We start from the raw sequence: 24,003 nt of genomic DNA on the forward strand, positions 1-24,003 counted from the left end.
GTGCCGCTGTACTCCAGCCTGGGTGACAGAGCAAGAACCTGTGAAACAAAAAAAAAAAAGAAAAAGAAAATCAAAATAACTTAAAAATGTTTAAATGTAGCTAAATAATAATTTTTAAAAATTATCATGTAGAAAGAAAATGGTATGTTGGCAAGCCACACAGCAAACAAAACGTGGCTTCATTTGTCAAGTAGAATTTTTATAGGACTTTTAAAATTGTGCATTTTATACAAACTTCATATATATATATTGCATATTTTTAATCACAAAATGTGTACTGCAGTTGTTGTATAATGCAAATCTTATTTGTGAGATATAAATATTTACTTATACCTTTCCCACCCATAGGAAGCTTCTCTCTATCTGTCAGAGACTTTGACCCTGTGCATGGGGATGTTATTAAGCACTACAAAATTAGAAGTCTGGATAATGGGGGCTATTACATCTCTCCACGAATCACTTTTCCCTGTATCAGCGACATGATTAAACATTACCAAAGTAAGTAAAAACTGAACGTTCAACAAGACAAAATATATTTGTTATGATATGTATAAGACATCACACGCTATTTTTATATTAAAACTTTTTAGGCATCATATTTCTCTTAGATACAGTTGCAGGTCATATTCTATAAATAATTCTAAATTTATCTATAGTTAGGCCAGGCACAGTGGCTCACGCCTGTAATCCCAGCACTTTGGGAGGCCAAGGCAGGTGGATCACTTGAGGTTAGGAGTTCGAGACCAGTCTGGCCAACATGGTGATATCCCATCTCTACCAGAAAAAAAAAAATTAGCCAGGCATAGTGGTATGTGCCTGTAGTCTCAGCTACTCGGGAGGCTGAGGCAGGAGAATCACTTAAACACAGGAGGCAGAGATTGCAGTGAGCTGAAATTACCCCACTGCACTCCAGCCTGGGTGACAGAGCAAGACTCTGTTTAAAAAAACAAATAATAAAATAGAAGTAATTAATTCATCTGTAGTTAAATACACAAAGTAAGATTTGATCCTTGTGATCCTCCCAGTCCGTCCCACCTAGTAGTACATTCTGTTTAACATTCAGTGTTACAAAATTACTAAGAGAAAAATATATGTTATCTTTGCATATATTTTTACAACGCATCTGAATATCTGGAATAGGAATGCAGATTTGCAGATCTGTGTTTGTGTGTGTGTGTGTGTGTGTGTGTGTGTGTGTGTAAAAGTAATATATATTCTTGGTAAAGTCAAACAGAAATAACACTGCCGCTGAAATATTTAGAAGTGACAGGTCAATGTCCCTGTCTCCAGTGCCACTTTGCAGCCCTGCGAAGCCTGGGCCTGAAACTCTGGGTCCCTTTGCTGTGTGACTGGAGTCAGTTGAGTGGTTGTTGCCCCGGCTCCTTTCTATGACCTGCTCGAAGGGAATGCATATTATAGGTTTGCTTGAGTCCCAAAACATGGAGAGAGCAACGTGTTTCTGATTTTGTAGATTCCTGCCTCCTTCCGCCCTCCCATTCCTGTGTGCATCCTGCACATGCTGAGAGCTTTTGGTGCTCTGGCTCTGTTCTGGGGCCTAGGGTCCAGTGGTGACATGACCGACTCCCCACTATGGTACCCCGTGAAGCTTAATGTAGGCTCAGTAATTTGAAATCACATTTTATTAAGTGTGACAACCTGTCAACCTGTTGTCTCTTGGTTTTATTATTTTTGTTCATATATGTTAGCAGTGCTGATGAATACAATCAAGTATGTTTTAAATAGTTTTTCTTATACAAATTTCAGGCTGGTGGCTCATGCCTATAATCCCAGCATTTTGGGAGGCCGAGGCGGATGGATCACTTGAGGTCAGGAGTTTGTGACCAGCCTGGCCAACGTAGTGAAACTCTGTCTCTAGTAAAAAATATAAAAATTAGCTGGGCATAGTGGCAGGCTCCTGTAATCCCAGCTACTTGGGAGGCTGAGGCAGAAGAATTGCTTGAAACCAGGAGGCGGAGGTTGCAGTGAGCTGAGATCGCCCATTGCACTCCAGCCTTGATGACAAGAGTGAAACTTCATCTCAAAAAAAAAGAAGAATAAACAAAAAAACCCACAAATTTCAAAAGTCACAATTATGTGAAGGATGCATTTTAGTTCACAGACTGTGGCAGGTTGGACATTATAAGGCTCCTAGTTGAAACTCTTCTTTATAGACACAGGTGAAGTCCAAAGTACAGCAGTTCTTAACCTTAATTTTTCCGTTTCAAATTAGAGCAGCCAGATGGCTTGTGCAGAAGATTGGAGAAGGCTTGTATCAGTCCCAAGCCACAGAAGCCATGGGATAAAGATGCCTGGGAGATCCCCCGGGAGTCCATCAAGTTGGTGAAAAGGCTCGGCGCTGGGCAGTTTGGGGAAGTCTGGATGGGTAAGTGCGTGGCTCGGGGGCCTATGTCCTTCTAGAGATCGTGACAGAAGAAGTAAAGGCTCAAGCCAATTTCGATCAGCTTCTGAGCCAGACACTAAATTATGTCAGAAGCATCGTTAATTTTGTTTTCCTGTGTCCGTCGGGGTTGAGAACTGGCCTGCAAAATCTATTTACTTCAGCTCTTGCTCTTTCTTGCGACTTAGTAATTCTCTTAATGTTTGTAAGGAGGGGAGTAATGGGTATTTATCTTGATCATCTGCCCATTTCTTCATGATTCCCTCATCGCCAGATTCTCTGGATGCACAGTTCAAGCGCAAGAAATTTGCTTCCGTCTCTGGGAAAGGTTATCTTAGGGCTGGGACCCATTGGCTTAATAGAAAGCCTCAATGTATTATAATTTGAGGGTCACCAAGAAAGTTTCTGAGGTTCTCAAAGTCACATCCTGAATAAATCGTTTCTTACCATTAAGTATTGCCTTCTCAGGCTGGCAAGAAGTGCAGCAAGATTATAGCAGTGGCTTTTTCCAGGGGATTCTTTTCATCTACCTACTTTTAAAAAAGTTTTATAGTGGGCTGAGAACAGCGGCTCATGCCTGTAATCCCAGCACTTTGGGAGGCCGAGGCAGGAAGATTGCTTGATCCTAGGAGGCCGAGAACAGCCTGAGCAGCATAGGGAGACCCCGTCTCTACAAATAAAGAAATTAGCCAGGTGCCATGGTGTGTGCCTGTAGTTCCAGCTACTTGGGAGGCTGAGGTGGGAGGATCACTTGAGCCAAGGAGGTCGAGGCTGTAGTGGACTGAGATGGCACTCCTGTACTCCAGCCTGGGTGACACAGTGAGACCCTGCCTCTCAATAAATAAATAAATAAATAAATAAATAAATAAATAAATATATGTTTTCATAGTGAATGTGAATTTCTTTAGTGATAAGAGGTTTTTAGAACAAAAATTCTAAAGCATAACATTCTTTTAATGGCTCTAATGGAATGTGTGGTTATTTCTGGAAAGGGTAACATGTTAGGTCACACACATCTGACTGGGTCACTTTTTCTGTGTCAGCTTTGTTGAGTGAAAGCAAATGTGATTTCTAAATGGAAGGGGCAGATGGCTTTTAAACACTCTCCAGCCCCGGCAGAACAGAAGCTGCAGCCACATGGGCATGTCACCTCTGCATCCAGGTTTTCCCTCTACAGTCTTGGCCCCTGGGATCACAGCCTTGCTCACTTTCTCCTGTTGGCCCCTCTTAAGCCGAAGTGTCTCTTAAACACGGCACATACGGAGCCAGCCTATCATTAATTCTTACTGCACTGTAAGTCTTTCTGCACATATTTGCAGAATTCAGGTAAACTGTAATTACATGACTTCACATTCTCCGTTTGGATTGGCACGTGTCAGAACTGGTTGGCAGTACAAATCAGGTCCTCCGTTTCTGTTCCACTCAGCAGATTCATGGGTGTGAGTGCTCACTCTGAATGTTGTCTCTTCCCATGCACACTCTGTTGTCTAAGTTGGAACATCTTCCTCCTCATTTCTCTATGTGCTCTTTTTTTAATTAACATGAAATTCACATGACGTAATTAATCATTTAAAACGAACAATTCAGTGACATTTAGTACATTCACAATATTGTGCAGCCACCACCTCCATCTACTTCCAAAATGTTTTCATCATCCCAAAAGGAAACAATGTACCCAATACACGATCACTTTTCATTTCTCCCACCACTCAGCCCCTGGCAGCCACCATTCTTTCTGTCTCTATGAATTTAACCACTCTAGGTACCTCGTATAAGTGGAATCATTTATTTGTCCTTTTGTGTCTGGCGTATTTCACCTAGCATAATGTTTTCAAGGTTCATCCATGTTGTAGAACGTATTCGAATTTTCTTGTTTTATGGCTGAGTAATATTCCATTGCATGACTATACCAGAGTTTGTTTATCTACTTATCCATTAGTGGACTTTTCAGTTGTTTTTACCTTTGGACTGTTATGAATAATGCCATATGAACGTTCACATACAAATTATTATGTGGACACGTTTTCATTTCTCTAGTGTATAAACCTAGGAGTTCAATTGCTGGGGCATGTGGTACGCCTCTGTTGAACTTTTTGAAGAACCACAAAACTGTTATCTGCTCATTAAAAAAATGACTTGGCTTCTTTTTTCCTCCGATGATGTTTATATTTGTTTTTTTCCAAATCTACAGAATGGAGCAGGAATAGTATAATGAATATTGTATACCCTTCATGTAGATTCACCGGTTGTTAATATTGTCCTAATTTTCTTGTTCTTTTATTTACGTACACATACATAGATGTTATTATTGTTGTTGACCACCTGAGACTAAGTGCAGATGTGACTTGCTGAGTTTTGTGAAGAGTGTCTAAGCACCTAAGCAGTGCTGTGTTCTCAGTGCACCTGTCAGGAGGCACAGTATTAGCCGGTCCTGTTCTTAATGATGTTCTATTTGATTTTGTCTACAGTGATCCACCATCACTTTTATTTAAAGTGATCCAAAAGTTTAAATGGATCATTTAAATTTAGTTTCTCCATGGCAACTTTTTACTCCCTTTTGTAATAAATAAATACTCTGTGGGAAGTTTCTTTAAGATTGTGTAAAAAGAACTTTCTCCAAATGGTTTCAGCATAATCTGCAAATTCTCTTCACTCTTAGAAGCCGCCACTTCTCTATAAAGCTTCAGTCCTTTCTGTCCTCCTCCCTTGCTCATTGAACATATCTGTTCCAACCCCACCGGCTCACATCAAGAACCAGGGACTTCTGCCTTCTCTTCCCGGCTTCCCTGTCTGTTCACTGAGAGTATTGGCAGGAAAACCAGGATCACTATCACAGTTAATTGTGCTCTTAGTCCATCTGAGTACTTACTGTGACTTTGCGTGGGGAGAAGGAGGAGAAGACAGGAGGAAAGGAAAAAAGAGTGTACAGGCTCTACGGGCCCTGCTCTAAGTGCATTTGCATTGGCATTCTCACATACTCATTGCTGTAGCACTGCGAATGAGACAGGCGTTTCTGTGATCATTTGATAAACAACATCACTGAGAATCAGATAAGCAACTTACTCAAGGTCATTCAAGGCAGTGAGAGAGCCAGGCTGCTCTGGCATCTGGGAACCCTGGACTCAGTTATTTGCTATACTGTTTCTAAGTTAATTTGACTTCCCTAGCCTCAGTTTCCACATCAGTGAAACGGACAAACTCCTATCTTATCAGTTGTTCAAAGGAAGAATGAGATTATGTACCTAGAATGTTTCCCAGAGTCTGACTCCATGTGCCCTATTTTTTTATCATCACTTTTTTGTATTTGATTCTAGTTATTGGAAGCTATATTTTGATGCCTTTTCCCCAATTTTAATCATAAAACAGAACTATAAATAATCCAATTAGACTTTCCTATGGGTATTTGCTGGTAAAGTAATTAACATGTCTGTCATGAAAAGAAATGTAGAGGGAGGTTAACCAGGATGTACTGGTTCACCCTAAATCAGTAGCCCTGCATATAAAGTGATGGCTTGGAATTTTGTTCCAGCCTCTCCTATTCAACTGTGAAGCCAGGATAAAGCATCAAATTGCATGCTGTTTGCACCTGAGAGATAAGTATAGTGAACCAAGTACGTTCAAATCCAACTGCTTGAGTGAATTATTTCTCAGTAACACTGTTTTTAAAGATGCAGTTGTTGGCAAGGCACAGTGACTCACACCTGTAATGCTGGCACTTCGGGATGCGGAGGCAGGTAGATCGCCTGAGCTCAGAAGTTCGAGACCAGCCTGAACAACATGGTGAAACCTTGTCTCTACCAAGAATACAAAGAAAATTAGTTGAGCGTGATGGTGTTGCACCTGTGTTTCCATCTACTCAGGAGGCTGAGGTGGGAGGATCGCTCGAGCCTGGGAGGTGGAGGTTGCAGTGAGCTGAGATTGCACCACTGCGCTCCAACCTGGGTGACAGAGTGAAACCCCATTTCAAAAAATAAATAAATAAATATGCAGTTGCTGCCAGCCTGGATGCCTGGCATCAAAAGTGCTGCTGTCAGCTGTGGTGTCAGTGTATCCGCCAAGGGGTGCCTGGTGAGGCTGGGGGCAAGAAGTCAGGATCTAGGCAGCCTGGGGCGCACACCTCAGCAGACCTGCTTACATCCCCTGTTCTGTCGTAAGGTGCAAGTCTGCACTAAAATTGTGCACCTGGAGCTTAAGAACATTGGTCCTTTCTGGGATTGGGAAAACCTCCTTGCTTCTAATTCCAGATACACCAGATGCCCCTGTCTATTTCTCTTCCTTTCCTGCACACAACCTTGATTTTAGATAACTTTTGCTTATCATATAGCCAGGTGGTGCCTGGGAGAAACAAGTTTAGAAGAGAGGAGAATGGGGTGTTGGAAAGTATGTGATTGTTCTATGCAAATTGTTACTTTGTAGACTGTCTGAAACAGAGTAAAAATCTTGAGAAAATGCATCACTTGAATAGATTTGTTCATTCTGTTTTTAAAAATTGTGGTAAAATACACGACATAAAATTTGCTTTTTAGCGATGTTTAGGTATACAGTTCAGTAGGTTAAATGCATCTACATTGTTATGCAAACAATCTCCATACTCTCTTTTCATCTGATAAAACTGATAGACTGTACTCTTTAACACCAACTTCCTGATCCCCTCTCCCTCCAGCTTCTGGCAACCACCATGCTACTTTCTGTCTCTATGAATTTGACTACCTTAGGTACCTCAAATAATTAGAATCATACAGTGTGTCTTTTTGACTCTGGCTTACTTCACGTAGCGTGATGTCTCCAAGGTTTATGTTATGTCGTAGCATGTGTCAGAATGTATTTGCTTTTTAAGGCTGAATGATATTCCTTTATATGCATACGTAATATTTTGTTTATTCATCTGTTGATGGACAATTAGGTTGTTTCTACATTTTGGCTATTGTGAATATGCCACTGTGAACATGGGTGCACAGATACCTCTCTGAGACCTTATTTTCCATTCCTTTGAGTATAAATCCAGTAGTGGAATTGCTGGATCCTGTAATTCTTCTATCTTTAAAATTTTGAGGCACTGCCGTACTGTTTTCTATATTGGCTACACCATTTTGCATTCCCACTGACAGTGTATAAGTGTTCCGTTTCTCCACAGCCTCACCAGCAGTTGTTATTTTCTGTTTTGGGGATTTTTTTTGTTGGCTGGTTGGCTTTTTTGGTAGTTGTCATTTTAATAGATGTGAGATGGTATCTTACTGTAGTTTTGATTTGTGTTTTCCAAATAATTAGTGACCAAGCATCTTTTCATGTCCTTCCTGGTCATTTCTACATCTTCTTTGGAGAAACTTATGTTCAAGTCCTTTTCTCCCTTTTTAAATTGTGTTTTTTACTTGATTTACTAATAATGTTTTAAATGACAGAGGCAGTAGAGCCTCATCTAAAGTGGGGTTTAATGGAACCTGTCTCAGAGGGATTGCATAACAATTGAAAGAAATTGTGCAGGTAAGTTCAACTTTAGAAAGAAAATGTGTCATATTAGTGCAAAGGCTACACAGTAGAGGAAAGAAATTGCCCAGGGTTTCCCCACTAAATAGAAGTTGTTTGTATTTTTGCTTTTTAATTTTTTTTATTTTGAGATAATTGTGGATTTACATGTCATTGTAAGAAATAATACAAAAAGGATAACATATGTCCACACAGAAACTTGTACATGAGTGTTCATAGTAGCATTATTTGTAATAGCCAAAAAGTACAAACAACCCAAATGTCCATCAGATGATGAATGGGTCAATAAAATGTGGTATATTCATACAATGGAGTATTTGGCAATAAAAAAAAAATGACCTGGCATGCTTCAACATGGATGCCATGTTGTTTTATGGATGATGTATAATAACACTATGTTAACTGAAAGAAATCAGTCCCAAAGGAGCACATATTATACTGTTCCATTTATATGCAATGTCCAGAATAGGCAAATCTAGAGTTAGAAAGTAGATGACTGGTTGCCTGGGGCTGGGGGCTGGGAGTATGGTAGGAGTGACTGCTAATGAGCATGGGATTTCTTTTTGGAGTCATGACAACATTCTAAAGCTGATTGTGGTGATGATTGTACAATTCTGAATATGCAAATAACTGATGAACTATATACTTTAAATGGGTAAATGGCATGGTATATGAATTATATTTCAATAAAGCAGGCAAATATATAAAAGAAATGATACAGAGAGATCCCATGTACCATTTACCCAGTTTCCCCTTGTAGTAACATCTTGTAAAACTATAGTACAACATCACTACCAGGATATTGGCAGTGATCAGTGTTCATTTTTTACTTGTGCTTTTCTTCCAGTCTTTTTTTTTTTTTTTTTTTTTTTTTGAGACAGAGTCTTGCTCCATCGCCCAGGCTGGAGTGCAGTGGCGCGATCTCGGCTCACTACAAGCCCCGCCTCCCGGGTTCAGTGCCATTCTGCTGCCTCAGCCTCCCGAGTAGCTGGGACTACACGCACCTGCCACCGCGCCCGGCTAATTTTTTGTATTTTTAGTAGAGACAGAGTTTCACTGTGGTCTCTATCTCCTGACCTCGTGATCCGCCCGCCTGGGCCTCCCAAAGTTCTGGGATTACAGGAATGAGCCACTGCGCCTGGCCTTCTTCCAGTCTTATGTTGAATGGAGGAAGGAAGGAAAAGAAGGGAAGGCGAAGAAAAGAAAATAGAAGAGAAAAAAATAGAAAATTTTGACTTGGGATGTTTTGCTTGTAGGGACTGAGTTTGCCTGTCAGTCAGGGAGCTCCTTCTTCACTCCGGAAATAATTTAAATACGTTGAATACACATAGCAGAGGAATATTGGGAATACAACCAAAAGAGTTGTGATTGGTGATTTTATATTACAAACAGGCTGAAGGATACCCCCTCTCCCAATTTTGAGCTGCCAGAATTTAGTTTTCTCTTATCCTTTTTAGTTTCTCAAAGGATAAGCAGGCCAGCTTTTCTCATTGATAGAAAAATAACAATTAAAATTCTATCACTATTAACCAAGTAAGTTAATATTTTTATTAAACATAAGGAATTGTTCACGGACAACCCATTTCATTTTATGGTCTGCATTTTTTTGGCCTGAAATGCAGTGAACAAATACTAGGAAGTGACCTGTTCTTTGGGGGAAGGGGCTGGGTGGGGATAAAAGAAAGAGTTGTCTCTGCTTCAAGCTGTTTCCTCTTGTTTGTGTGATCCTTGTGACATCTGACTTGGGTGACATGCTTCCTCTGCGGATTGTCCTATTCCCAGGGAATCAACTGGGCAGCTAGGCTAAGGACGATGTTTCCTCTGACTGCTTGGTCTATGAAGAGACCCTGAGGAAGGAAGGAAACTTATTTTAAATTGAATTTTGCTCGATAAATTCTCATTTGAACCAACTGCCTTGAGATTAATCACCAACCCACTCCCAAAATCAACTGCATGCATTTTTTAAAAACCACTCTCCCTTTTGCAGTACGTGGGCACTTTTTAGCCAGCCAGTCACAGCCGGTACTAGAGCACTCTCAAGGTGCCACATCAGATTTCTTTAACTGTGGCAAAGTGGCACTCCACAAGACACTTTTTACTAGCTCAAAAAGATTTTTTTAACATAATTTTTCATCCATATTAACTACCCAAATCTCCATGACTAGGTTAATTTGAACCTTCAAACTACCGGAGAATATCTTGGAAACCTATGATTTGATCCTTAGCACTGAATAAAAATCATGCCTTTAACAGAGGGATGAAAACCACCCTATTGTTTCAATGTCACGGCCCTAAGAGATCATCTGGGAGCTGCTGCCATTCTTGGACCATGTTTGATACAGCTGCTTTATCTACCACTCACCTCAAACTCCTTATCAGTATTTAAAATATCTGCAGCTGCAATATTTCCTGATAACTTTCCTCCCAACCTTGGAAAGCGTTTTTTTTTCCCGTCATCCTTTACTCATACTTTTCTATTGTATAAGAGTCTCCATGAGCTCCATTGTTTTTATGATAGCAAAAGGGAAATGGTTTAGTTTCTTTAACTTTTATTGCTATATAATCTAACAAGCAAGCAGAAAATGCAAACACAAATATCTAATTTCACAAATAATTACAAAGCAAAAACTGGTGTGTGGACATCTGAAAGGAAACTTGCTAGCCCCAGAAGCCCCCACCCTCCACCCATCCCCTCCCACCCACACCCTACCTGTCCCCTAGAGACAACAGCTATTCTGACCTTCCTGATGGTTTCCTGACTTTTCTTCTTAATTTTACCACTTTTGTATATGGAGATGTGTGTATCCCCCAAAAATATAGCTCAGTTTTGCCTGTTTTTGTACTTTATATGAATGACTTATACCAAATATGCTCTTTTATGTCTTGCCTCTTTTACTCCACGGGTTGGTGAGATGCATCTATGCTTTTGGGTGTAGCTACAGTTCATTCATCTTCATTCCGTATGGTGTTGGTAAGATGCATCTGTGCTTTTGGGTGTGGCTACAGTTCATTCATCTTCATTCCATATGGTGTTGGTGAGATGCATCCATGCTTTTTTGTGTGGCTACAGTTCATTCATCTTCATTCCATATCATGTTTGTGAGATGCATCCATGCTTTTGAGTGTGGCTACAGTTCATTCATCCCATGTCATGTTGGTGAGATGTATCCATGCTTTTGGGTGTGGTTACAGTTCATTCATCTTCATGCCATATGGTGTTGGTGAGGTGCATCTGTGCTTTTGGGTGTGGCTACAATTCATTCATCTTCAGTCCCTATGGTCGGTGAGATGCATCCATGCTTTTGGGTGTGGCTATAGTTCATTCATCTTCATCCCATGTTGTGTTTGTGAGATGCACCTGTGCTTTTAGGTGTGGCTACGGTTCATTCGTCTTCATCCCATGTCATGTTGGTGAGATGCATCTGTGGCTATGGTTCATTCATCTTCATTCCATATGGTGTTGGTGAGATGCATCCATGCTTTTGGGTGTGGCTATGGTTTATTTATCTTCATGCTATATTGTGTTGTGCTGCATGTGTTTTCAAGATATGTGATCGTTTATCCATTTATTTCACCATTTACTGATGAAATTGGAGTTCGTGTTAGTCCATTTTGCTGTGCTAAAGGAATACTTGAGACTGGGTAACTTATAAAGAAAAAGTTTATTTGGCTCACAGTTCTGCAGATTGTACAAGAAACATGGCACCTGTCTCTGCTTCTAATGAAGCCTCGGGAAGCTTCCATTCAAAAAGGAAGGCAAAACGGGGCGAGCATGTCACACAGTGAGAGCAAGACAGTGACCAAAAGAGGTGCCATGCTTTTAGATAACCAACTCTCTTGTGAACTAATAGAGCGAGAACTCACTCTTTAGCACGGGGATGGCCCCAAGCCATTCATGAGGGATTCATTCCCATGACCCAAATACCTCCCTCCAGGCCCCACCTCCAACACTGGGGAACAAATATCTCCATGAGATTTGGAGAGGACAAACATCCAGACTGTATCAGAGTTGTTCCCAGTTTGGGCTGCTATGAACAATGTGCTGCATATTTTTGTGCTGGTCCAAGCATGCGTGAATTTCTCCAGGGTGAGTGGGAGTGGATTTGCTGGATCATAAGGTGTATGAATCTTCAGCTCTTCTAAGTTATTGCCAACTTATTTTTCAAAGTGCCGGTCCCAGCTTAGATTCTCACCAGCAATATGCCAGTCCCCATGTCCCCTTTCCCAACTAGCAGAGCTGTACTTAGAGAGATGTGGGCCCCAAGGCAGCACAGGCCGTAGGTGGTTATCCAGAAGGAATTATGCACTCAGCATCCTTCACGGGCACCTTAGATGTTGTCACAGAAGCTCTGCAATTGAATTTCAGTGATGCTCAGCAAAGAACACAGAATGGGGCCTAGGGCAGCTGCCCCAGAGTCCCTCCCAAGGGGCAGGTGCTCAGCAGCACTTGATATTGCCAGACTTTTAAAATTTTTGCTAAGCTCGGCAGTGGTTTCTCATGACTTTATTTGCATTTCTCTGGTTACTGAGAAGATTGAGTACTTTTCACATGTTTATTAGTCATATGAATTTCTTCTTTTGAAATGCCTATCCAAGCCTTTGCCTATTTCTTCTGATTTTTCTTATTGATTTGTGAGAATCCTTTATATATTCTGGATGCCAGTTCCTGGCAGTTATATGTATCATATATTTTATGTATTTTCATATATTTTATATCATGTATTTTCCTGTTGTGATTTGCTATGGATATGCTCATGTAACTTAGGGTTAGAGTTAGGGCTGGGGTTAGGGTTAGGGTTTATAAACTTTAAAAAAATTATAATAAACCCTTTTTGATTTAAATGTAATATTAAAAGTCTTTTGTTGGTGGAATATACTTTAAAATAACTCTTAAGATCTACAGAAAATACCATATTGCTTGTAATTATGCATTTAGATGGCAGAACAATTTAATATATTCATAATTCCATTATTTTAGGTAGGTGGTGGCTTTTTAAAAGGACCTAGGATGTTTTTTGTCAGCTTTATGTTACTATCTTCTCCATATGTTCTAACACTTATTTTATACTGCATTCTTCTACTTCTTTTCTTTCTTTTGTTTTAAAGATGGGAGTCTCACTATATTGCCCAGGTTGGTCTTGAACTCCTGGGCTCAAGCGATCCTCCTGCCCCTCAAAGTGCTAGAATTACAGGCATGAGCCACCTTGTCTAGCCTTGTTTTTCTATAGAGCACTGCAAGCTCCTAAGTATTAACCAAAGTGGAGTACAAAATAAAACATTTGATAGAGGAATCAGTCTTCATGACCAGAAGAAACATCACTGGACAGGTTGACTGCTAGCTATAAATGAAATTTTTCTGACTTGTTTGAAGGCTTGGAAAGAGATGTCGAATACATTTCTTTATTATTTTAAAAAATCATTTTATTAAAAAGTACATACTTGACTAGGCACAGTGGCTCATGCCTACAATCCCAGCACTTTGGGAGACCAAGGTGGGCAGATCAGCTGAAGTCAGGAGTTTGAGACCAGCCTGGCCAACATGGCAAAACCCTGTCTCTCCTGAAAAAAAAGAAAGAGAAGAGAAGAGAAAAGAAAAGCGTACATACTCCTCGACAAATACAATCAGAATAGAAAAGAACAAGAGAAAGCAGAAGTCACTCCAAATTCTACCAGCCAGGGATAATCACTGCTGTTTTACTCGGCAGGCTTCCAGTCATCTTTCTATGCTATTCACATACAGATTCTCTTGCACCCTAAAAAGGGGACCGTCCACTCCACGTCACCTTTCCTTAGGGCAGGTGCTATCCAGCTGTTGTGCACCAGGCAGCAGGAACCTGCAAGGAGAGTTGCAGTGGCACCACCAGCTGCTACTCCCTTCCCCACTTTTTTTTTTTTTTTTTACATTTCAAGAGAAAGGTGGAAACAGAAGAGAGGACGGAAAGGAAGAATATGATTATTAATATTTCTGCTTTGCCAAATTACTGAGAAAAGGCTTTCCCAAGAGAAAGTCAGGGTTAAAGTGCTCAATCCCAGTCCCAGAAGGGTGGTGCCTCAGGGGGACCATACTAAGGAGTCAGTATTGCCCAGAGCGTGTTTCATGCAGTGTAAGAAGCTACTTGAACAAGTGTTCTGAGGTCAAGAAAGTGTGGGAAATGCTGGGGTGAACAAAGGCAGGCTTTTCCCCTGAAGTCCTCCCAGGGCACCTGCTGCATCTCCTGGGTGGGGGAGGAGTGGAGGGAGGGGCTCCCTGTCCTTTCAGTGGGGGATCCTTTTTCACTAACAGTCACCCAAGTCCAGTTGTCTGCAAATTTTGGGAAGTGCTTGTTTGACTCTAGTATATTGTACTTCAAAGATAGTATATGTAAGTAATTTTTATAAAGAACACCTGTTTTAAAGAAAATTTGGTAAATAGTTAAAAGATATGGTAAGCAAAATTAAAATCACTCATAATTGCACCATTGGGAATAACCAGCATTTGGTGTATTTTGGTGTATTTTCTTCCAGACCATTGTTTATATATGTGTCTGTGTATCTATAAAATATGTCTGCATTTGAAAATGGGGATTATAATGTGAGTGTATGCCTGTGTGTATGTATATGTATGTAAGGGATTATAGCATATATAGAGTTTTGGTTTTTTTTTTTTGTCTTGAATAAAGAACATTTTATTATTAGAGAAAAATATTAGTCCTCAGCTGGGCACAGTGGCTCACGCTTGTAATCCCAGCACTTTGAGAGGCTGAGGCTGGCGGACCACTTGAGGTCAAGAGTTTGAGACTAGCCTGGCCAGCATGGTGAAACCCCGTCTCTACTAAAAATACAAAAATTAGCCAGGTGTGGTGGTGGGCACCTGTAAACCCAGCTACTCGGGAGGCTGAGGCATGAGAATCACTTGAAACCAGGAGGTGGAGGTTGCAGTGAGCCAAGATCGTGCCATGGCACTCCAGCCTGGACGACAGAGCAAGACTTAGTCTAAAAATAAATAAATCAATAAATAGAGGACAAATATTAGTCCTCATGGTAGAGTGCCAATAAAAACTTTTTTTACTATTATTTCATAGAAATGTTTTGATTTTTGAATAATTTAAACATTTTTTGGTAAAGAAAATTCCTACTTTTCATCTAGCCTCCCTAATTTTATCACTACATAGTGTTTTAACTCAGGCTTTTTCTATCTGTAATTAAATTTTTTGCTAACTCTGCATCTACAAAGTGAAGTTTTAAATTTTTTTTTTTTTTTTGAGACGGAGTTGCACTCTTGTCACCCAGGCTGGAGTGCAGTGGTATGATCTCAGTTCACCGCAACCTCCAGCTCCCTGGTTCAAGTAATTCTGTTGTCTCAGCTTCCTAAGTAGCTGGAATTACAGGCGCCTGCCACCACGCCCAGCTAATTTTTGTTTTTTTAGTAGAGACGGGGTTTCACCATTTTAGCCAGGCTGGTTTTGAACACCTGACCTCAAGTGACCCACCCGCCTAGGCCTCCCAAAGTGCTGGGATTACAGGCATGAGCCATTGCCTCCAGCTAAATTTTCTGTTTTATAAAGCATACCCACCTTCTTTTTTCTTCCTAGGTTACTATAACAACAGTACCAAGGTGGCTGTGAAAACCCTGAAGCCGGGCACTATGTCTGTGCAAGCCTTCCTGGAAGAAGCCAACCTCATGAAGACCCTGCAGCATGATAAGCTCGTGAGGCTGTACGCTGTGGTCACCAGGGAGGAGCCCATTTACATCATCACCGAGTACATGGCCAAGGGTGAGTTCCTCTCACTGCCCAGAGCTTGCAAGGGCTTCAAACTCAGAAAGTAAAATGTGTAAGTGTTCAGAGTCACTCAAATAGTTTAATTATCAAACAGTATACACACTACTGAAAAATCAGGAAATACGGGAAGACAAAGCAGTTTATAAACCTAATCACCAGAAGTAGTCCCATGTCACAGAATTGAAATCTAATCTCCCTGTTTTCTCTGCATCTACCTGCATGTACCTATTCCCCCGAGAATAGTACCCCATATCTAGTCACCTCCCAATAAATATTTATCAAATGAATTACTATGTATTTCAAAAAGGAATATTTTTTGTCATATGCTTAAAATGTGAGTTCCCAGAATTCTAATACTACAGATTTAGTACAGATTGTTCAGTACCAAATTCCTCTTTCTTTTTGTTTTTGTTTTTTGTTTTTGTTTTTGTTTTTTGGAGACGTCTCACACTGTTGGCCAGGCTTGAGTACAGTGGTGCAATCTCTGCTTACTGCAACCTCTGCCTCCCGGGTTCAAGTGATTCTTCTGCCTCAACCTCCCTAGTAGCTAGGACTACAGGCACATGCTGCCATGCCCAGCTAATTTTTTGTATTTTTAGTGGAGATGGGGTTTTGCCATGTTGGCCAGGCTGGTCTCGAACTCCTGAGCTCAGGCAATCTGCCCTCCTCGGCCTCCCAAAGTGCTAGGATTACAGGCGTGAGCACCCAGCCTCTTTTTGTTCCTTAGCGTTATCTAATATTCATTTTCCTTTCCAGCATTATCTAAATGTTCAGGGTGTCACTTTTAAATATTAATGTTTTTTAAAACTTGCGGAGGTTAAAGTTCTATGTAGTCACAGAATTGCAGGAGAATAGACTTCAAGCAATCAATTTTTCTTCTACTGTGATCACCTTCACATAGAAGACTTTGAATCAACGTCCTTCTTCCTGTGTTCTCCTCCAGTTCAGGAAACATACTAATAAACTGCCAAATTATTTTTTTAAAAGTCCTCAGAAGTAATGAGGAAACATAAGCAATGATCCAGGATTAACAATCATCTCATGCACAATGGAGATGATAGTATGATGTCATAGCTGAATAGATTCAAAAGATGGATATTATATTTTCTTATTTAATATCTGTGTTTCAAAAGATCAGTCACTCAGAGTCCTTCCAAACAAGGACATTGTTTGTTTGTTTTAAAGCAAACAAACCAATTAGCTCTTGTGGCTTGGGTTGCTATAGCTCAGAATTCAGGCTCAGAGCCGGACACCTTATAGGAGTTCAGTAAATATTGTTGAATTAATTAACTTAGAGTATTCTTAATGGTAGATGTTAATATGAGTTTTCCTATATAACAATGCCATATATATATATATATATATATATATATATATATATATATATTTTTTTTTTTTTTTTTTTTTTTTTTTTTTTTGAGACAGATTCTCTCTCTATCACCCAGGCTGGAGTGCAGTGGCACTATCTCAGCTCACTGCAACCTCTGCCTCCCAGGTTCCAGCGATTCTCCTGCCTCAGCCTCCTGAGTAGCTGAGATTACAGGTGCTTGCAACCATGCCCAGCTAATTTTTGTATTTTTTAGTAGAGACAGGATTTCACCATGTTGGCCAGGCTGGTCTTGAACTCCTGACCTCAGGTGATCCACCTGCCTTGGCTTCCCAAAGTGCTGGGATTATAGGCATGAGCCACCAAGCCTTGCCAACGATGCCTAATATTTACTGAGCACTTACTATACACCAGACTGCTCTTGGTGCTTTCTATGGGTGATCTCACTTAGTCTTTTCAGCAGCCTGAGGGCTAAGTACTATTGTTCTGTGTCATGGATGAGATTGCATAATGTTTACTGAGCATTTGCTACCTGCCAACCATCATGGTATGTGCTTTGGATGCAACATTTGATTCCAACCTCCCCAAAACTCTAATATAGCCTCTAGTACATGCCCATTTTACAGAGACCTAGATGAGGTAAACAACTTGACCAAGGCTACCCGTGAGGCTGCTACTTAAAGTTCTAGGGGAAAAACAGGTCTTGTTTTAGAGATGAAGCCATGGAGGTTGGAGAGTTTGCTCAGCAGCACACTCCTTCTTAGGTAAGTTTCACTTTTTTCCAAAGTGCAGTTCACTCATCAAATACTCATTGAGGCCAGGCGTGGTGGCTCACTCCTGTAATCTCAGCACTTTGGGAGGCCAAGGTGGGAGGATTGCTTGAATCCAGGAATTTGAGACCAGCCTGGGCAACATGGTGAAATCCTATCTCTCCAAAAAAATAAAAGAATTAGCTGGATGTGATGGCATGTACCCTCAGCTACGTGGAAGGCTGGAAGTGGAAGGATTGCTTGAGCTTGGGAGGCTGATGCTACAGTGAGCTGTAATCATGCCACTGCACTCCAGCCTGGGTGGCAAGTAAGACCCTGTCTCAAAAAACATTCATTGAGCACCTACAGTATGTGCCAAGTTCTGTGCTTTTTGCTGGATACAGAAGGGAGTGAACCTGGCTAAGTGTCTGCAGAGGGTAGGCCTTCCAGTGAGCTCGCTAAAGATTGGGAGGCTGCAGTGAGTGGATCACGGTGGCAAGTACTCTGAAATGCATGGTTCTCAGACACCTGTAGTGAGAAAAGTGGTGTCCACCCACATTCTCACCTGGAGCACATGCCATGTTTCACATCAGGTCAAAGGTAACAGATTAGAGGGGACTGGGTTTGACCAATGCCGGGAAAAGGCTTTATTTAACCATAGAGAATTGCAAAGCCAATCATATTGTGGGGGGTTCCCCTGTAATAATAATGATGATGTGAATTTTGTTTGGATTTTTTCTTGCGTGTTTGAACTGCACTAACTTGTTCTTTCTTTCTCCATAGGCAGTTTGCTGGATTTCCTGAAGAGCGATGAAGGTGGCAAAGTGCTGCTTCCAAAGCTCATTGACTTTTCTGCTCAGGTAACATATTCAGAAAGCCCCATGTGCATGTGCATTTGCGAAGACTTCCCTGCATCAAATTCATGAAGGAGTTATTGTTCCAGGGAGAAGGAATTTCTGTTGAATGTTTCCCAGCAGCAGTTATGAGAAAAAGACCTTCTACAGTGCAATTCTTGGAGATAGTAATAGGAGATTCACATGGATTGTGTGCACGTCTTGAGTTTTGACCTGAATATCATCTTCTATAAGCTGAGTCAACCTCTTTGTGTTCATTTCACAAATCACAGAAACAGTGCAGTTGAATCAATCACTTTCTCAGCATTTGAGAGAGGCAGTTCCATACTATGTAAGCACCGCAGCTTTTAAGTGATGCATACGTTTTATTTAAGTTACGAATAGAATGTATGCATACTTTTAAGTCTTCCGTATTCTTGAAAACAGAGGAACTATGTCCTTTTCCTGCTACGCTGCTTCTCGCTCGTTCTCATCGGATGTGCCATCAGGATTCTGTGAAATATTCATTTGTACTATTTTTAGAACTAGTCTAGGAGTTGCCTGTTTATTTACTTTGGAATAACATGTTTCCTGAAGTGTATTTAAGAGCAGAAGCAGGTTATCCAGAAGCCCCGCCATGTGCCCAAAATATCAAGGAAATGCACACTTGAATGATGCCAGCTGCTGACTTTTACTACTTTCATTGTGTCCATTAGTCATGTTCAGTAATTTGCTTGCTTGTTTTTCACTATTGGCAATGGGTGGTTTCATGAAGCTCAGTGTATGTAGCAAGAGATTTATAGAAGTTCTAGGGAAGGCTGGTCCCTGTAGTTTTACTCCCACTTCTTCCCTCACACCCTCTTTTAGTTAGGAAATTGCTACAGCCTTCTTGGGAATATGAGATCCAAGGAATGCATGAGTACAGAGGTGAAGCACCTCACATAAGGTAGGGCTGGACACAGGTTCTGTAATAGAGCATCGTGGGCTAAGTTGGCATTCAGAACCTGGAGACTGGAGTTTGTGTCCTGGCTCTGCCACTCGATAGCCATACTGCTTCAATTTTGGAAGCCCTTTACCTATTTGGGCTACTTTATTCGCCTATAAAACAGAAAGGTCATTCCTACTTTAAGGAGATGTTGTTGAGGATCACATCAAACACAGATGTTGTTGTGTCACATGCTTGGCACGGGCACAAGCACCTCAGAGCCTGCTGGTGGAAGCTGGGAAAACCCAAGGGAGGGCAGTGCCCATCCTTCCAGTAAAGGTGTGTGATGGGTGAGTCACACTGCTCAGGCATCCTCTCCGCCTCCGGGACTTGGCAAGCCTAACAGGTTCCTCATCTGAGTTAGAAATTCAAGTGTGCCCTGAGATGCCAACATCTAATAAGAAAGAAACATAATTGCTATGGTGGAACAGAGGAGTAAGGAAAGGACCCAGCAGCCCTCCCTTTTTAACCCTGTCCTCAAAGTGTATGCTGGCCCCTGGGATGCTCCATGGGATTCCAAGGTTTCCAGAACTATAGTTTGAAAACCACGTCTCTGCACTTAGGAGGAATAAGTCCCACTTAGGAGGAATAAGTCCCACTTAGGAGGAATAAGTGGGGTTGGGCACAGCTCTAGAACCTGTGTAGAAAACAGATCAGGAAATGGAGAAAGCAGAAGGTCTGATAAACTTGGGTCATACTTACACGGATCAATGAGGCCCTCTACTCAGGTGGTGATTTGGGTGTCCCCATGGATCAAGAGACTTGAAGAGTGTAACAAAGGTTTGTCACGCTTGGACAGGGCTATGGAACATTGGGACACATGGCCTGGAGGGCCTGAGTGGTCACAGCCATTCCATCTGCTGGGGGTCTGATCTGTGCCCACAGTTCTTTAGGACAGAAATTATACACATTTGGGTACGTACTATACCCAGAGAATGACTTTATTTTGTCACATGGGTATTTTGTATTGGGTTTTGCATGGCTTATCTCGTAAGACTTTATCCTGACAGAGTCGAAATTTTTAAGGTTCAAGTCAAGGCCTCTATGCTGAGTCTTTAGTGAATTACTACCATTACCTCAAAGAGTAATTTTTCTAACCTAGGAGTGAATAGGGGGAGAAGTTACTTTCTAGACCTTCGTAGCTTATGAGGAAGGTTACCACAGAGTCTGGCATTGACTATGACCATTGTGCTGTGGATTCCAGGGGCTTCCGTTGACTCTCCTGTCAACTCTGATGGGGCTGAGACTCCTCGGTGATAGGAGGGGCTGGGGGCAATAAAGGCCAGCACCACTGGTCTCCACCCAAGCCAGTTTACCAAATCCAGCCCGTGCCAGGTGAGCTCACGTTCACAGGTCTAGGGTCTCTTTCCTAGCAGTGGCCCCTTGGTGGAACCCATGGGACATCTGGCTCAAGTGCATGAACTGCTCAGTGTCACTGGAAGAGTCACGGGTCAGCAGCAGCCGGCAGGACCCTAAGTGTGTTCATTCAGCACAAAATTCATTTTCTTTACAACTAAGCACTGGCTCCTTTTGAGTTCATCTTTGCTCAAGCTGCAAACCTCACTCAGACTCTTTCCCAGCCCTTCCCTCAAGGTGGCGCTGGTGAGACCACCTGTTCTCCATCCTTAATTATTATCTGCTTCTTGTACCTGTGGCTTTTCTTTTTTTTTTTTTTTTTTTTTTGAGATGAAGTCTCGCTTTGTCGCCCAGGCTGGAGTGCAGTGGCCAGATCTCAGCTCACTGCAAGCTCCGCCTCCCGGGTTTACGTCATTCTCCTGCCTCAGCCTCCTGAGTAGCTGGGACTACAGGCGCCCGCCACCATGCCCGGCTAGTTTTTTTGTATTTTTTTAGTAGAGACGGGGTTTCACTGTGTTAACCAGGATGGTCTCGATCTCCTGACCTCGTGAGCCACCCGTCTCGGCCTCCCAAAGTGCTGGGATTACAGGCTTGAGCCACTGCGCCCGGCCGGCTTTTCTTATTATAATACAGATAATTTGAGAAGGGGGTCTTACCCTTGGCAACAAGGAGTAGGGCATGTACGCTTCAGCTTCAGCCTGATATCCCACACCTTCCACTTCTACTTTCTGCTCACTGCGCCTGCTCCCTTGGCCCCCCGGAATGCCCTCACTGATGACCACTGCTGCCCAGTGCTCCTCCTCCTCCTTCACACACCTTTCTGAAATGATATGTCTGTGCCAAGAAGGCCATCTCTGCATCATCTTACCTTTCCTTCTCTATCATGTGCCACTAATTAACTCTATCACTTTTCCATAGTGAATATCATGACAAGAGTAAGTATTATTAAAGTTGCCCAAGGGTGACAGAGATAGCTGGTGCCCAGATACTTCGATAATCCAACCTTTTCTATACCTTACCCCTACTTTACTCTTTAGGGTGGGAATTTAGGGATAAAGCAGAAGAGGAATTAGAGAAGTCCATTTGCTGTGTTAGCTCTAACTAAACAGTTAGTATGCTATGCGATAATGATGTGGCTTGCTGTCTTCCATAACCCTCGTCAATAGCATCAGAGTTGGGAAATTTAAGGTTCACAGGGGGTAGTTAAATTCAGCAGATTTTCACAATGAAAGATTGGTCATTGGGAGTAGAAATAACCCAGTTTACTTAATCCCAGCCCTAGACGAATAAGGGAAACTGTGAGGGGCAGAGTTGGGACTTTTCCCACCGTCTATATCTGGCCTCTTCTTCCCGCTCCCCACTACCCACTTCCCCATGCCCTACTCTCCCGTCCATATTCCCCTGTTGCCCATTGAGACAGGAAGTGGCTAGTGCACATGACAGTCTCACAGTTCATGTGAGAGCTGATTTCATCACTTCCTGTCGCAGGATGAGTTCTGAAAGACTTGTCTGAGCCCAAGTGTAATAATCCATACTCTCCAACAATCCATAGCCCATTCAACATAGATCAAGAAATCTTGACTAGAGCAGCTTTACCCATTGCTTTTCTTTTTGTATTAAATTAAGCAATTTAGTGCTTTTTGTGCTGAAATAGGAAAATACCTCTTTGCAAAGGAAGTTTGATACTTTCAGAGCAGAGAGACTTTGCATAATTCCCTTCCAGCTTTTAGGCCCCATGTCAGAGAAGAAAAAATGAGCTTGGAAAGACAAGGGGTTAAAACCAGTGGGGATTTCCTTCATCAGAAGCCGAGATGGAATCATAGACTTGTCAAACTGAGAGGAAAAAGAAGTGAAAAATTTACAGTTGCAGTTTGGAGAGCAAATAAATCATCTTGTAATCCAGACCAAGTGAATCAAAGCATTTATTACTCTTTGGTGGCAGTATCTCAAGTGCAAAAATTACTAAAAATGAAACAATTGTTTGTGAGTTAAATGTCAGTAAAAACTGCAAAATCAAGCCAAGAAAAGTGGCATGCACCTATGGTCTCAGCTACTTGGGAGGCTGAAACGGGAGGATTGCTTGAGGCCAGAAATTCAGGACCAGCCTGGACAACATGGCAAGAATCTACAAAACAAAGCAAAACAAAAAAATTGCAAAATCAGAGTTGTTGTTATTATCATGGCAACAAGTAACATTTATTTTAGCTTCTTCTGGTTGATGCCACACTTACACCTCCATTATCTAATTTGAACCCAACAGCCTTGAAAGCATATATTTTGTTGTTTAGTACCTCTTACAGTTAATGAGGTGAACTTGGACTTGTCCGAGGTTACTGAGCTAGTATGCGGAATTGCTGGGACTTGATCCAGGGACTTCTGACTCAAGATAACTGATTCTTTCCTCTGCAGCCTGCTGTTGTCTCATGGTTACAGTTGCTGCTATGGTCATTTTGCACTCAACACTACTGTGATATGCATTTTCCCCGTTATGGATTTTGACCATCAAAATTAATGTTTTCTTTAGATTTTTTCACCTCAAAAGTCTTTATTGCCAAGGTAGAGGTTATGCTCAAGGTATATTTTGCCCCCAGTATTAAATTTAAAGCCACATTTTAAAGTGGAAATTGGTAAAATGAGGAAGGTAGGAAAATTCTGTCTAGGAAGTTCTCGACCTTTTTGAGTAGGAGGGCCTTTTAACAGCAGAGCTTTCTGAGCACATCCTCATAGTTGTAGCTACTGAGTGAGAAAACAGTGTATAGATTTGGAATCCTTTGTAATATCTCTTGGTTGAAACTTACCAGTATGTTGGTGGTAAATTTGAAGGGTCTAGTAAGTTTGAAGGGTAAGTTTGAAGGCTTGAAGGGTCTAGAGGGGGAAGTTTCTAGAATATTTGCCAATACCATCCAAAGTGAGTCTCTTCTTCTGTCTCTTTGTCTGGAACGTAAGAGATGTGTTAGATGCTCATATTCTACCTCAAGGCTATAATCTCAGTGAATCATCTGCTTTATCTTCAAAGCTTTCATTAGTAATAATCTTTGATTGATAGTGTCCTCATGTTTAGTTCACTTAAACTGGAGGGAGAGTTGCATTGAGATGTTGAGTCAGATGTGA

At 41.5% G+C, this 24,003-nt stretch overlaps 1 protein-coding gene across 2 annotated transcripts in view; it reads left to right on the forward strand.

Annotated features, from left to right (window-relative positions):
• LYN (LYN proto-oncogene, Src family tyrosine kinase) overlaps positions 1–24,003 on the forward strand; it is a 137,680-nt gene that overhangs the window by 74,654 nt on the left and 39,023 nt on the right. For both annotated transcript variants that reach the window (XM_008000679.3, XM_008000680.3), the window contains exons 7-10: positions 349–498; positions 2,231–2,383; positions 15,454–15,636; positions 18,502–18,578. In XM_008000679.3, the coding sequence (XP_007998870.1) occupies positions 349–498; positions 2,231–2,383; positions 15,454–15,636; positions 18,502–18,578 (563 nt within the window). The remainder of the gene's footprint in view (positions 1–348; positions 499–2,230; positions 2,384–15,453; positions 15,637–18,501; positions 18,579–24,003) is intronic.

This window comes from Chlorocebus sabaeus, chromosome 8 (assembly GCF_047675955.1).
Source record: "Chlorocebus sabaeus isolate Y175 chromosome 8, mChlSab1.0.hap1, whole genome shotgun sequence".
NCBI lineage: Eukaryota > Metazoa > Chordata > Mammalia > Primates > Cercopithecidae > Chlorocebus > Chlorocebus sabaeus.